Source organism: Montipora foliosa, chromosome 10, assembly GCF_036669935.1.
Source record: "Montipora foliosa isolate CH-2021 chromosome 10, ASM3666993v2, whole genome shotgun sequence".
Lineage (NCBI taxonomy): Eukaryota > Metazoa > Cnidaria > Anthozoa > Scleractinia > Acroporidae > Montipora > Montipora foliosa.
In genome coordinates this window covers 31137581-31152580 of record NC_090878.1, presented here as the reverse complement: position 1 = coordinate 31152580, position 15000 = coordinate 31137581, and the positions used below count along the sequence as shown (strand labels likewise).

The window sequence follows — 15000 nt, the reverse complement described above, 5'->3', positions numbered from 1 at the left end:
TAACCACTCTGCAAAATTCCAGTCTTATTGAGTTATAGAGCCTATAATAAAAAAAAAAAAAAAAAAAAAAAAAAAACATTAATCACTCTTTTGTAAAGGTGTAAAGGTCATTCAAAAAATGAGGGCGATAGCATTTATGACTTTGTAATATCTTTTCTCATATTTCCAGTTGAATTTTTTTGTCTTTAGATTATGCAAATTGGAATATTTGCAATGTCACACTGTGTACACAGTGTGGAAGGCAGGACTTTTATTTTCAGATAATTAACGGTAATATATAGTTTTATGCAAAAAACCCATATCGCATGAATCACGAAGCGATGAGTACGATATCGGTTTTTCGAGTGAAATTTACTTTGGAATTCACCAGTTTGGCAATGAATTTTTCTTGCACCGCAGAAGTGTTAAAGACAGGAAGCACGCCCTCAGCGAGCGAATAGAAAAGTAAAAAAGCCATTTCAGAGTCTACTGTCAATAGCCAGCGAATAGAAATCGCGTTAAAATTAAAAGCGATTAAAAAAAATCTTTATCAGTTCAATGTCAAAAAAGAGTTTTACTGATGTACTTTATTCCACTTCATCTCTGAAAACGAGATCATTCACAAGAATCGGCAAAATGCTACCAAGAAAGGACGAACTTCACTCAATATCCGCTTCAACACTTAAATAACGTTCAGGTGCTTTAAACAAACTTCTGAAAACACAAGTTAGTGAATTCAATTCCCCCTTTATTTTACGAGAACTCATTGCGATTACGTGTTTATAACATAAGGGCAAAATTTTCTTGTCACTGTCGAGGTACATCGGAAACCAGTTGGACAAACGGATTGAAAAGCACTCAATTTGCTCGATCACATTTTAGAGCAAAACAAACAGACAAATCAACTTTTTCGTTATGCCCAAAAGAGTACAGATGATTGTTATTTACTTCCACTTGACAATAAAAAAAAAAATCGATTTTCATTCCTGAACAAAGGCACGCCTTTGGCGCGCGGAGCTCCACTAATAGGTGACAATATTTAGCTCTATTTTCTATTTTGTTTTGAAAATAGCATGTTACTATTTCTGCTTGTGAGAGCTTACCATAAATAGGCTTACCAAATTCCCTTGACGCTAACTGTACAACTCTTCATACTAACTAGTAAGCTACGATGGTATGTCATTTAGCCTGAGATGCACTCTGGTCACCCTGTGTTCAGTAAGCTCCCAAAAATGACAATAAAAAACACTTTACCCAAATCCTGTGCCAATAAAGTCTTTGATCATAACTGATTTTTAAAGACATAATTAAACTTTGCACAACTATTGTACTCACAGTAAGGCACATAATTAGCTCAATTATCATTCAAGTACAGAAAATATTGGGGTAATCGGTGGCAGATCTAGACCTTGAGCTAAGGGTGGGGTTTGCTTGCCCTGCTGGCTTTTCCTCCTGCGGTATGGTAGCTTTGAGGTAAATGCAAGCATTGTGATTAGATCTTTCTTGGTTGGGATTTTGCTATGCCGACTAATTCTTCGGAAACGGTCATAAGCTAAGTAATTTTTGTTTTTGAAAAGCCACAAATTCAAGAAACAACCATGGCCCGAGTACCATATGATAAACTACTTTCTAACCAAGCTTGCCCAAGCCATACTGCGGAATATTGCACCATGGTCATTTTTGTATGGACCTCGCTGCGCTCCATCTTTAGTTGCACAATGTTCAACCAATATTCCCCAGTATGGCCCTCCAGCTCGGTTAGTAAGAGCTTAATATTTCCAAGTTGTTGCTTGCAGGGATGCGCAGTGGCGTAGTGGTGAGAACACTCGCCTCCCACCAATGTGGCCCGGGTTCGATTCCTCGACTCGGCGTCATATGGGGGTTGAGTTTACTGGTTCTCTACTCTGCACCGAGAGGTTTTCTCCGGGTACTCCGGTTTCCCCTCTCGTCAAAAACCAGCATTTGACTTGATTTGCGTTGATTGTTAATTTCACTTTACAGTTAGTGCTCCAGCGCTAAATCAACTAGACACTTAAATAAAGTCCCCTTTCATTTTCCTTTTCCTTTCCTTTCCTTTCTTGTATTTTGACTTGCCTTTTGGGTCCTTCAACACACAGCAGGAGTCGTATATACTCACCTTTTACTAAATGAGTTCCTTTGCTTTGTTAACAGAATATAAACGAAGTGTAAAACAAAGTTATGGATTATAACTATTTCCATGGAAATGGCTTGTATGGCAAAGTCCTGAACAAGAAAGCACCAATCAAAACACTTGGATTTACCTAAAGACCATAGGTCATAGGAGAAAACTGATCAAAAACAGAGGGAAAAAGTTTGTTACTTTAACATCAGCTATGTGTCTGGTTCAAGTCAAAAACGTCGTCCGTGATGTCCTGTAAAAACGATTCTTCCAATTCTTCGATTGAGTCGGCAACCTCAACTCTTGCTGCCATTTTGAAAAGGCCTTTTAGTAGACGCCAGTCTACTGCATCACACCTTTTTGCTCGGACCATCTCGTTTCACCGCCCGGCCTCTTTCCGCCCTGCTCTTTACTGTCGAGAGAAATTAAAGCATGTGGTAGCAAACTAAAATCTCTTGCACATATAATGAGGTTGACCTTTTGTGTAGCTGCGATATACTGCACAATAATATTATAGAAATGAAGGGTGCATGGACACAAACTTGAAGAATCTGAGTTAAATATTTCTGTGGTATTTACCGTCTTGCAATAATATACCAAAATCATATTTAATTGGGGATGGTATTACTGCTTCTCAAGATGTCTTTTTTTTTTTTTTTTTTTTTCCTGCTTCAATCATACTTATAGGGACAGCTTGTTGACCATTTAAACCATTAATGAAAACACTTGATATACCCCTTATTAGTTGTTGTAACGGTAAAAATGATCATGATGATGATGTCAACAATTTCAATGAGACCATTGCAATGTGAAACTTTGTTTTTATTTCAATTACTTTTTCATAGCGACTATTCTCCCAGTGGCTTTGTCCATTAGTGGTTTGTCTTTGCTTGCTTCTCTGCTTTTTATTGGATTTACTTACTACAATACGAGAAGAAAGAAGCGTCTTAGAAAGTGGTAAAGTATTTTTCTCTTTTACTGGTAGGAACTAGCTTATGAATTAGAGGAGATACTGTAACAAAAATGTTTTTTTTAGAAATAAAGTAACATAAGATCTAAAAAAACATTGGTCGCATTGCAAAAGTTAGGATACCATGAATCACTGGCATCTTTTTTTTTATTTTCTTTAATTTGGTCATTGCCAGTGGTATATCAAAGGTCCTATAATAGCTGATCTTATGAAAACCAGCTGTCTCGTCAGAAATTCCATGGCAGTACTTTATTTTTCAGAAAATGTAAAAATAGCCCGTCTGTCTCCCAATTTTAAGCAATTTGAAACATACATGCATTGCAACAAAAATCGAAGGAAACGGTGGTTCCATTACTAGGCAGGCCATTGCTGCTCTCCATATCACTGATCCATCAAACACTATTGAAGTGGAGATTATATTATATATTATATGTAGTCGTTTAGTAATATATAATAAGTTGAAGTCTCATCTGCTATTAAAGTGATTCCTTCGTAATTGAAGTTGTCGTAAGATTTTCTTTAAACTTTTCTCAATTGTTCCCTACATTATGGTGACTCGAAATGTGCAATTAAAAAAATAGGTCACCAAGCTGGTTTGCGAGATATAACTTGCTCAAGTTACTCATTTAATCATTGCGCCTTCATCTATCAAAGATTGACAAGTTTATTCCATCGGTTCACGCTACGTTTTGCACGAACAGGAAGCACAACTTTGACGCAATTCTTGAATAACAAAACAGGTGTATTGTACTGTTCAAAAGGAATAATTTAATGTTTGTTTTATGGCACAGGCACACGTCTTGAACAGGCACTGACTACAAATATTCCTAGGGTGCGTGATCTTGAGGAGACAATTTTGTGTCCACAAGCGATGGCCGCGAATATTTTTTCCCTGTAACTTGTTTTTCTGACGTAAATTTTTAGGCATTTGTTTACAGCACAAGGAGTAAGATAATAAAATTACGCTAAAAAATGATTGGTCACCAACCTCGTGTAGGAGAAAATAGAAAGGAAACCAAGGTCGACCCCTCGACGACACGTCTCACCGATAGCGCGCTTTGATTTTCACTCTCGGACTGAAATGACACTATAGCATCATCAAGGCTATCACTCGACGTTTGTTTTGCGAGAGTCTAAAAAGTTTCTTGTTTTGCTCCTTACTGCTGTGCTCCGAAAACTGCCATTCTTCTTTTAGCGAGCTTTCCCACACGTTGTGTTATGCGTAGAACAGGATGCGCAGTGCAATACTAGGGAATCACCTTCAAGTACTCGATGGATAAACCAGAGCAGAATGCATTAATTAAGTAGATTTGTGTAGATGAACTACAGTAGTTTAAACACATTCACACATGTATTTGGTAATCTGAGTTTCATGTTTCTTGAACCGAAACAACAACAGAATCATAGGTATCAACGTCAAAGAACGATATGGAAACCCACCAGCTTCCTTTTGACACTCGAATAAAAGAATCAAGATTGCATGTGAGCATTGAAAAACCATCGCGCAGAATGCCTGGACATCATGAATAATTCATAATTACTGAAGCGGCAAATTCGAATGCGAAGAGCCATAAATTAGAGAAGAATGGGTCGAAACTAGGCAACTAGGGTTCACAAAATTCACTTTCCCGAGCCTCAGAAATGATAATTTCAAGATTCACGCACGGCTTCTTGAAGATTAAGGATTAGTCTACAATTTGCACTAAAAAAGATGAAATTGAGAAAGTAGACGTTTTACGTTTTTCCACGTGAATATACGGACAATTTTGCAAATTTTCGTATGGACAGTAATTTTGGAGAGCAATTTTGGGAAAACTAACATACCTACTAGACTTTCACGCACGGCAAATGGCAGATGAGTCTGTCCTTGAAAAGAATCCGTGGTACTCTGTGAAAATCCATTTGCCCCATTATTCTGTATTTTTTCAGGATTATGTTATTTTTTATGTGTGGCTACATGAGTTGATGTCTTCTGTAACCTATTCTCTATTTTCAAATTCCCAGTGAGACACCTTTTTTGCCACCCCCTCCCCCCACCTCAAATTTCCCATAAACCATTGTTTTCAAATGCTCTACGCAATATGCAGCGTCCCCAAGAGCATTTGAAAACGGAAACAATAGTTTATGCAAAATGTGGGGGGCAAACGAAGTGTATTACGGGGCATTCAAAAGAAGCGAATAATTATTAGCTTTAAGTTATTAATTACTTTGCTGTTTTTTGTGGGAAAATAGAAATACATGACCAATGAACTACAATTTAAGCCAGTTTCAAATGATTTTTGGGTAGCAGTTGCCTGTCCTTGATGCATTATTATCATTATTATTATTTTTTTTTTTTAAGGGGCGAGGGCAAGAAATAAAGGCTTTTATGTCCACTTTTGAATGCATCATGCGCAGGGCAATGCTTACTTTAGACCCAAACACAATGTCCAAAAAGGGTATTTGGTGTTAACCTATTGACTCCTGGGGGTTCCCCATTGACGAGCAAAATTGTCTGGCGTTAAACAGAGTAAAATACTTAGTATGGCCGGCTTAGGCCGATTTAGGTGTCAGGGGTTAATGGGGACTTTTACCCTTTGACACCCCTGGGGGGACCCTGGTGATAAGTCTCTGAGCTGAAAATAATTAATAAATAAAACAAAGATTAAAAAGTGGCAAAAGCTGTTTTCACTTATTTGAAAGCTGTCCTTTTATTCACGAACAAATTAAAGTTAAGTACTAACAGCCATTTTTCGGGGATATGTACCCGTCAGTCTGAGACTCATTTATATGATATTGTGTTTGTCCAGGCCAGAACTTATTTAATATTGCATTCTGAGCTGTTTCCTTGTGGAAATTTAGCTGGGCAGTCACTTTGTTTGTGTTTGGTATTCTCTTTTAGGACTGCAAAGGATATTAAGGTTTTGAATTCCTGTGAAATTCCCCCACCTAGAATAAAATTTTTGGAAGAATTGGGTCAAGGAGCATTTGGGAAGGTGCACAAAGCCAGACTGATACATGGATTGGAGTTTTTTGCAAAGACCCCAAAGTGGAGTAAAACAAATTGCAAGGTCAAGATTGTTGCCATCAAACAATTACATGGTGAGTATAAAACGAACGTGTAAAAGATTATGTGGACCAGAATTTTTCCATTTCAATCCTTGACTTATTCTTTGGTTGAGTTGATCAGGTTCACTCAGTTTTCATGTCGGGTACCAGTCCATTTATTAAACTGCATAGACAACCTCATAAGCAACCCACTTGCATACGTCTTTAACAAGTTGACATAACTTTTATTTCCACAAGAAAATGCCACCGAAGAACAAAAGTTAGAATTTCTGGGTGAGATTGAGCTAATGAAGGTGGTGGGAAAACACCAGAATGTGTTGAGTTTTGTGGGTTGTTGGACCACAGCTACTCCACTTCGCCTGATTATTGAGTACATTCCTCATGGAGATTTGCTTCACTGGTTGAGAGCAAAGAGAAGTCAGGTAATTATGTTTGTCAACCATCATTAGTACATTTGTAAGCCAATTTCTAATGAACTTAGTAGGTATTAAGAGGAAAACAAAGAATGTAACAACACTTATTTTGCTTATGAACATTCTTATGAAGGTGAGATTCATTCACATCTTCGAATTTGGTGTTAGCCAATTAAACAAATTACATCTATATGGTTGTGACTCTTTGGGTCAACGAGGACCACAAACCGATTATAATTACAATTATTCTTACATTAATACATAGATTAGAGGTTCTTCCTTTGGAGATGCCCTTGTTACTGAAGGCAATAAACATTATGCAGGAAGAAAAGAATGCAACACAGCTACACTAGACCAGGTAGGCGTGTGCTTCTATTGTGCCAGTGTGTTAAAACTGGAGCAATATGAACAAGTTTATGTCAACAGGGTACACTAAATTATGGAAAGGTGCAATAGATACTTATAGATACCAACGCTATATTCTGATTGTGATTCACACAGAAAAGAAAGTTTAACAGTTAATAAAACGTTATTATTATCATTATTATTATTATTATTATTATTATTATTATTATTATTATTATTATTATTATTATTATTATTATTATTATGCAGTATAAACGTTCGTATGCTAGCTTAGCACATAGCTCAATAGGGCGCAATTGCGTAACCTAAAGGCTGTAAAAATAACCTGAATATATCTAACAAGTTCGTATCTACGTATATCGATCTATATATAAGCGAATTAAAAGGTTAACTTCGATTCTTAAAAAGGTAGAAATGTGAAATGAATCTCTTCAGACCTATTAAAACAATAATATTAAAGCATCTAAGACGATCCTAAATAATTGTTCTGTTGTCTCTGACGGGAGTTAGTATCTGCTTATGTTAACACTTTGAAAGATCTCGCAATGTGCAGACTTTCAGACAAAACGACCTTCTGCATTTTCAACAATACTTCTCTGCCCCTTTTAACTCCTACAAGACTTCGGATGGTGTTCACCAGTTCCTCACTGTATTCTCCTAACACGTCCATTACGATGTTAAACTGTTTCACTTGATATCCAGGAAACTGCCTCTTCAATTCCAGTCGCAATGGGGCATACTTTTCCGTCTTCTCGCAGCTCTTGATCTCCCTGTTATTCATCCAAGGACAGCTCATCTCCAGCAAGATGACAGATTTTGCTGTGCTATCCACTATTCGGGCATCAATTCTGTTAGCTCTCACCGTCACATGATCTGCATAAACAGGGACATCCCAGAAGGCTTGCGCTCGTATAATTATTATTATTATTATTATTATTATTATTATTATTATTATTATTATTATTATTATTATTATTGTTGTTATTATTATTATTATTATTACTGTGTGGTCTAAGATGTTATACCGGTATATTACACTGGGTAGCAAGTCAAATCCCGTGACCTCAGTTATCCAGTACCTCCACAATCTAGTTGTTCTTGATACTTTTCAAAGTCTTTACTTACAGTGCCCAACTCCCCAATCACGATTGGAATGACCTTCCCAGTTTTACACTCCCACATTCGAGCAATTTCATACCACAAATCACTGATTTTTTCAAGCTTTTCCTATTCTTTCTCTTTCACCCTTGAATGTAAAGGGCATGCAATGTCGACCATCTCACATTCTCATGATCTTTTGTAAAAGAATTCCCATGTCAGGTGGAGAGTATTCCATCACCTTATCCGTCTGGAGTGTGCAGTCCCATAAGATTTTTACATCTTCATTTTTCAGCACTTTCTCTACTTTGCGGTCACACCACTTTTCAGAGAAGGGAAAGTTAGCCTTTCTACATAGCTCCAAATGCAGCACTGAGGCTTCTTTGTCATGGCGCCAGTTCTAATGTTTTTTTGTGCCAATTTTGGGCATTCAGATACTTTCCTCTCCTTGTCCGCACATTGTACATTCCCATTTCCGGTCTTCGTGCGGGCACTGGGTCTAAATGGGGCTATAAGAACAAAAAGCGTCATAAAAAAATGTGTTACTTCCGATTTTCTCCAAGTGTGTTAATTGGCAATAAAATATGGCAATCAACTACTAAAGTTTTAGTCTGCAATCGTGAGTAGGTCATATACAACAGCCGGCACAAGGCGTAAGAAAACGGCTAACTCGGTGAAGGGCTTTATGTAGTTCGTTAGTGCAAACATAATTGCATTTCATGAACTTTTGGAAATGATTTTTCATAGAAAACCACTGCTTAAGGATGGGAGAAATACCAGAGAAACAATTTCAAGCAATTTTAGAACGCAGCTGGAAAATAACATCAATAAATTGAGATTAGTAATGAAGATAATCTTTCGCGTACGAGTCATTATTTTGAGCACGTTTTTTTTTAAATACCACGATCTACTTAGTGGCCGTCTTCTTCGCGCTGAATAAAAAAAATTCTAAAAATTCACGGATTCTTTTCTTTAGCCAAATTTGGTGGAAATATTGGTTAACTCAAAGAAAAAAAGGGCCATTCCGTATGAGAATGCAAAAAATGGAACTTTTTACAACGATCTCTGAAGTAAATTGTATTTCATTCAAGAGAATAAACATCAAACCTTACTAATGGATAAAATAGCAGTACTTAAAAGCCTTGTTGTCTCGCAACTTTTTATGTCTTGTCACCGCTACCTTTAAATGTAAAGGCTATGAAGGAATCGTTATTTGTTGTCGTTTAGTAGCATTTGAGAGTAATGATTCCAAGTTCGAGTGAGGCTCAACACTACTGTGAAGTTTTTAAACCCAATTATTCCATCAGGGATCAACCCTAGTATTGGAATTGGGCCCACACAAGGACAGAGAAAAACTCTGACCATGGTAGGATTTCAACCCACGACCTTCTGATTAGATCACCGCTGCTCTACCGACTGAGCTAAAAGGCCCGAACGGGTGCAGGCCGTGGGTATGTGAGATGTTATTCACAAGGACAAATTCGGCTCGGCTCAAGACTAATTTTAGGTAATCGTTAGTTGTTGTCCTTCAGTAGCATTTGAGAATAATTAGGTATAAAAACTTTACAGTAGTGTTAGGCCTCACTCGACCTTGGAATCATTATTCTCAAATTCTACTGAAGGACAACAACTAACGATTACCTAAAATAAGGTTTGGGCTGAGCCGAATTTCTCCTTGTGAATAACATCTCAGATACCCACGGCGTACTCCCGTTCTGGCCTTGTAGCTCAGTCGGTAGAGCAGCGGTGATCTAATCCGAAGGTCGTGGGTTCAAATCCCGCCCTGGTCAGAGTTTTTCTCTGTCCTTGTGTGAGCCCAATTCCAATACTATGGTTGATCCCTGATGGTATAATTGGGTATAAAAACTTTACAATAGTAGACTCGAACTTGGAATCATTGCTATTAAGGAAGTAAACAAACTTTTTTCGCCTTCCTCTGGAATGAAAAAGGAGACAAAATTAAGCGAAACACTATTCGTAATAACTATCCAAACGGGGACCTTAAAATGATAGATACTGTTTCTCTTAGTAAGTCCTTGAAAGCCACCTGGATAAAAAAAATGGTTGGATGCAGAAAATCGAGGTAAATGGAAACTGTCCTTTGATCTTCATTTATGGGCCTTCGGTGGAAAAACAGTTCTTGCTGGCAACCTTAACGCAATTGACTCCAAAAATATTCTTCAATCTAAAGATAGCTTCATCAGTGACGTTCTAAAAATTTGGGAAGAAATTAATTTCGAAGACCGAATAATTTCAGAGAGTCACTTTCTCAACCAAAGATTGTGGTATAATTTGCTGATTAAAATTGACAACTGCCCCGTTTACTACCCTGAGTTGCATTGTGCATGTATTACAATGGTGAAACATTTGAAGGACGATTCCAATAATTTTCTTTCTCTCACAGAACTGCAGACTAGATACGGAATAACAGTTTGCCATCTTAATTACTGCGGAACTTTGTCCAGAATTAAACTCTTATGGAATATGGCACAGAAGACGATGAATGTATTAAGTGGCATGATACTTACCCACTAGCTTTTAAGTGCAGTACAAGCACAAGACCTCTCGAATTCCAGCTCAAGATATTGCACAGACGAATAGCAACTAAATAATTCTTAGTTAAAGTAGGCCTATAAGACGACCCAAACTGCTCATTTGGCAAAGATGAAACAGAAAAACGTAGTCACCTCTTTTGGTCCTGTTCCAAAGTGACCACTTTTTGGACCTTCTTTAATACAACGCACGCTTTATTTTGTCTCATATTATTCCAGAAAACTACCAATTCAATCTTCTTATAGCATTAGGTTTGATGCCAGACTCCTCCAAAAATCATTGTCAAATAGTTTTTGCCTCCTTTTAGCAAGACATTATATCTGCATTTGTAAAAACAATGAAACGCTACCAAAGGTAGAAGGCTTTTTCAGATATCTTAAGTCGATCTATCTATTTGAACAAAAGGCTGCGGGCACCTTACAAACGAAGTGGGAATTACTCAAAACTTTAATTTAGAAAACCCCTCTTTTTTCTGGCTTCTTCTATTATGATAAGTCCCTAAACCTATAAATCCTCCACTGCCTTTTCACAACAAATGAATGAAGAGGGTAGTTTCTAAAGAAACTGTGGCGCTGCGTCGGTGGGGAAGTAATGTACAAAAATTTGGTTTTATCAACGGAGTTGATAATGTAAATTGGCCACCGTACAGAGATTCTAAAGGCTCACGTTTCGAGCGCTAGCCCTTCGTCAGAGCGAATCGAGGAATTATGGGTTACGTGTAGTTTTTATAGTAGAGTAGGAGCTAAGCTATTGGTGGTAACATGGCAACGTGAAAAATAGGAATATATTAGTTAAATGAAAAGCGTTCGTTAATACCGTGAGGATTAAGGGTGCCGATTTGGAAGATAAATTTTTGTTCTAGATTCTTTCGGCTTTCCGTCGTACCTAGATGTAGGGAAAGGCCGCAGATAGCTATGTGTTTTTTGGAGTGGTTAGGGAGATTAAAATGACGAGCGACTGGCTTAGATACATCTTTGACATTCTTCTCAACATCGCGAAGGTGTTCGCGGAATCGGTCACCTAGTCGTCTACCTGTCTCGCCAATGTGTAATATATTGCATAACGTACAGGTTATGCAATAAATGACATTTGCGGAGGTACATGTGAAACGATCGGTGATCTTAACAGTTCGCTTAGGTCCCGATATCTTGCTAGTGTTAACAATGAAAAGACAAGTTTTGCATCGTGAGCGCGGGCATTTGAAAGTGCCGGGTTGCTCGTTAGTTTTGAGCGCGCTTCTAACTAAAAAGTTGCCTACATTTTTGTCGAGTTTGAATGAAATAAGTGGAGGTTGCGAAAAGATTCTACCAGTCTCGGGATCATTTTGGAGTAATTTAAAATTATTAAGAATGATGCTTATGAGGATGGAAAGTGAGGGTGAATGGATTTCTGTTATTCTTATCTTTTTGTGACATCTTTAGTGATGACTGTCGATCAAATTGTTGGGCGCGATGACGGCCCGCTTTGATCACAGAGACAGGATGGCCACGTTTTTCGAAGAACTGGCACATCTCCTCTGATTTGCTGGAAAAATCGGAGTCATCACTACATAGACGTCGAAGTCTAAGAAATTGAGAATAAGGAATGGAGTTCTTGACATGTGATGGATGTGATGACGAATACAACAAATAACTGAGAGAATCTGTAGGTTTGTAGGAAAGCCAATGAAGTTTCCGAAATTTCCCAGGTATATTTAAGAGCCGGATGAAAAGAGTTGACGGAGGTTATAAAATGATCGAGTTCTTCTCTGCTGGATGAAATAGCAAACTATTTAAAATAACTATTGAAAATAGCAACAGCCTTGCAAACGACAGCCTTTAAACCATAATGCTTTGATTTCCTTTTCTGTATAGGAAGTAATGTATACTGTTTTACTGTAAATATGTAAATATGTCTATCCTGTAAGTGTTGTTTGTATTTTGTGTGTGTGCGGAAAAAAAAGTTATAGCGCCGCTCACGGCGTCTGTTGAAAGGGTCTGTTGAAAGGCACGGAGTCACAAGCCAAGCAACGTGTCGCGATGAGCTGAATAGCGGTTGTTTTACTGGTTGAATAAGGCCAAAGGTATCACGGAAAACCAACTTTGATTAACGGTGATTTAATCGACAATATTCAAACGTTAACTGAAACACAATGTAATCAATAAACTAATCACTAAGTGCTATAGAAAAAAAAATGTCTCTCTCTGTTACGAGCCTAGGAAGGTCTATCAGGCCGGCTCTTATCTCCGATTTCCGTAGCATGAAGCGCAGTAAATTATAATTTTTTTTTGCTGATGGCAAAATATTTTATTCTCGATCGACCGTCCTGGAAACTTGCACGCTTGGAGTGCACGCTTAAACTTGTGATGAAAAGAAGTTGCGAAGGAACTTGAAAATGATTAGCATGTCAGCCCAGAAGCCAATGTTTCTCGATTGCCTTATAGTTTCTTCAATCTTTCTGGGTTTGCTAGTAGCCACATGTCTTCTCAGGGGGCTATTTACCCGAGATTTCTACCATGGCACTACAACGATATACAATACCAAAACAATATCGTGCACTGTTAGAGCTACATATTACGCAAAGACAACTTGAATCTCCTGGAAGACAACACGCAGCTCAGTTGACAATATGAAATAAATTGCTGTGTTACTTCACTACCACGCGTAAGCAATGCGTGTCTGTTTTTTCTAAAGATGATATGAATTTCTTCTTCTGACAAATGATAATTAATAGGCCAGTAGCCAGGTTCTTAACCTCAGAAAAGGATCTGTTTCGTCGTATGAACGTGTGAGTCAAAAGGCCTCTTCTGGTATGCTTCTGGGTGACCCCTCAAATGGTCTTAATGACCCTCCGACTTGAAAAAAAGTGCCTGGAACGCTGAACGTACCACAAGCAACCCAGTGCACGCTCACGGAGCGTGTAGTTGTTTTTGGATTTTCGTTGTTTTTTTTCATTTGTTTCCCCAGCTCCACCTTTTTCTCTGGAATACCTCTATTTTCTTGGGCAGTGCACTCCTTTTTGGATTGAATTTTGGATCCAAGTCTTAAGTGCTGGTGAAGTCAAAATATATTTTGCTTATTTTCAAGACGTACCTTCAAAATAATGAAGTTTGGTGTTTTCTTTTTTGGAATACCTTCTTTTGTTCCAGAGATATTCATGTTTTTGTTCAAAAATGATATTTTTTGTTACGTCATCAATTTGTTAACAAAAACTTGAATATATCTGGAACAAAAGAAGGTATTCCAAAACAGAAAAAATTATTCTTCATAATTTTGAAATGTCTTTAAAATAAACAAAATATATTTCTTACATCATTATCACTTTAAAAACTGCGGCATATCGCTTTCTTGAGCTTTTTGGTACTGTAGGTGTTTTAAAACTCCCTTTACAACTTTCCCTAAGGTCTGTGGTGTTTGATAGCTGAGGTCAGCGCGCCTTCGGCGCACGTGCGGATCACAATAGTTAAGAAAATGTGGTAACGCATCGATGCGACTTGGTTTTAGTCATCGTACGACCGTACGTCCATCCACCCATCCCTGTATGCCAATGTCACCAGTATCATATCACCGTATCACAGGCTCAAGTTTAGAGCTCATCGAGGAGACAATACTCCAGCTGACACTCTAGCTAGTTTACAGCATACAACTTTGATATTGGACGTCAATGTTCTGGTCAACTGACACCTGTCAAAACAAGGCATCTGCTGACCAGAATCACGCGGCCATATCGTGGGCTCATGTTGAACCTTATTAAGGTCAGCTGTTTTTTTTTTTTTTTTTCCTTTTAGGTTGACCGCTGGCCAGGGATTGGTTCTTGACTGGATCGCAGGCCCAAGCCAGGTCAGACACTCACACCTGAGCATAAATGAGGCTTAACTTTTCGCGCTCTTTCTGTGGCTCGACGCGGCTACACGGCAATGCTACCTCAATAAAAGCTCTTGACAGTCGACGTTTTTCGTGTTCAGGTAGAAAACGGTTTGGGGAATATTTTTTTCCTGCATTTTCACTGGTCTCAATCCAGGCTTGACATAATATAGCTGTGGTCAGGACACACTGTTGGCTACGTAGTTATTGAAGTCAAGCATTGGAGGGATATAAACTTAAAGCTGAGTGTTTATTTTTAATTTGTTTAGTGCTGCCTTTTGCTCCAAATTGCAATTTATGGCATAAGTCTTGTCTTAAGATTTTTAATTTTGAATCTAATAAGGTTGCAAGATGCCTGGAAAGCCTATGACAGAAAAAACAGAAACGAAAGAAGAGCGAAAGAGAACAAGAACGACAAAACGGTACACCAGTAACAGCTCAAACTTGGTGGAAGAAGTTACTCCACACATTCTTTTCTTGGAAACTAAAACGTTTGTTATTTCTACGGATGAGTTATTTCAAGTGGAGGCATATTTTTAAAAAGTGGTCTAGTCGTTTTTTTCAATTTTTTTTAGGAATGAAACTCGAAT

At 38.0% G+C, this 15000-nt stretch overlaps 1 protein-coding gene and 1 long non-coding RNA gene across 2 annotated transcripts in view; both read left to right on the top strand.

Annotated features, from left to right (window-relative positions):
- LOC137972784 (cell adhesion molecule DSCAML1-like) overlaps positions 1-6193 on the top strand; it is a 15623-nt gene extending 9430 nt beyond the window's left edge. The window contains exons 5-6 of the mRNA XM_068819497.1: positions 2965-3076; positions 5971-6193. Of these exons, the coding sequence (XP_068675598.1) occupies positions 2965-3076; positions 5971-6193 (335 nt within the window). The remainder of the gene's footprint in view (positions 1-2964; positions 3077-5970) is intronic.
- A 244-nt stretch (positions 6194-6437) lies between these two features.
- The window catches only part of LOC137973216 (uncharacterized), a 15352-nt gene continuing 6789 nt past the window's right edge, over positions 6438-15000 (top strand). Inside the window, exons 1-2 of the long non-coding RNA XR_011117185.1 lie at positions 6438-6559; positions 6816-6908. This is a non-coding gene — a long non-coding RNA (uncharacterized lncRNA). The remainder of the gene's footprint in view (positions 6560-6815; positions 6909-15000) is intronic.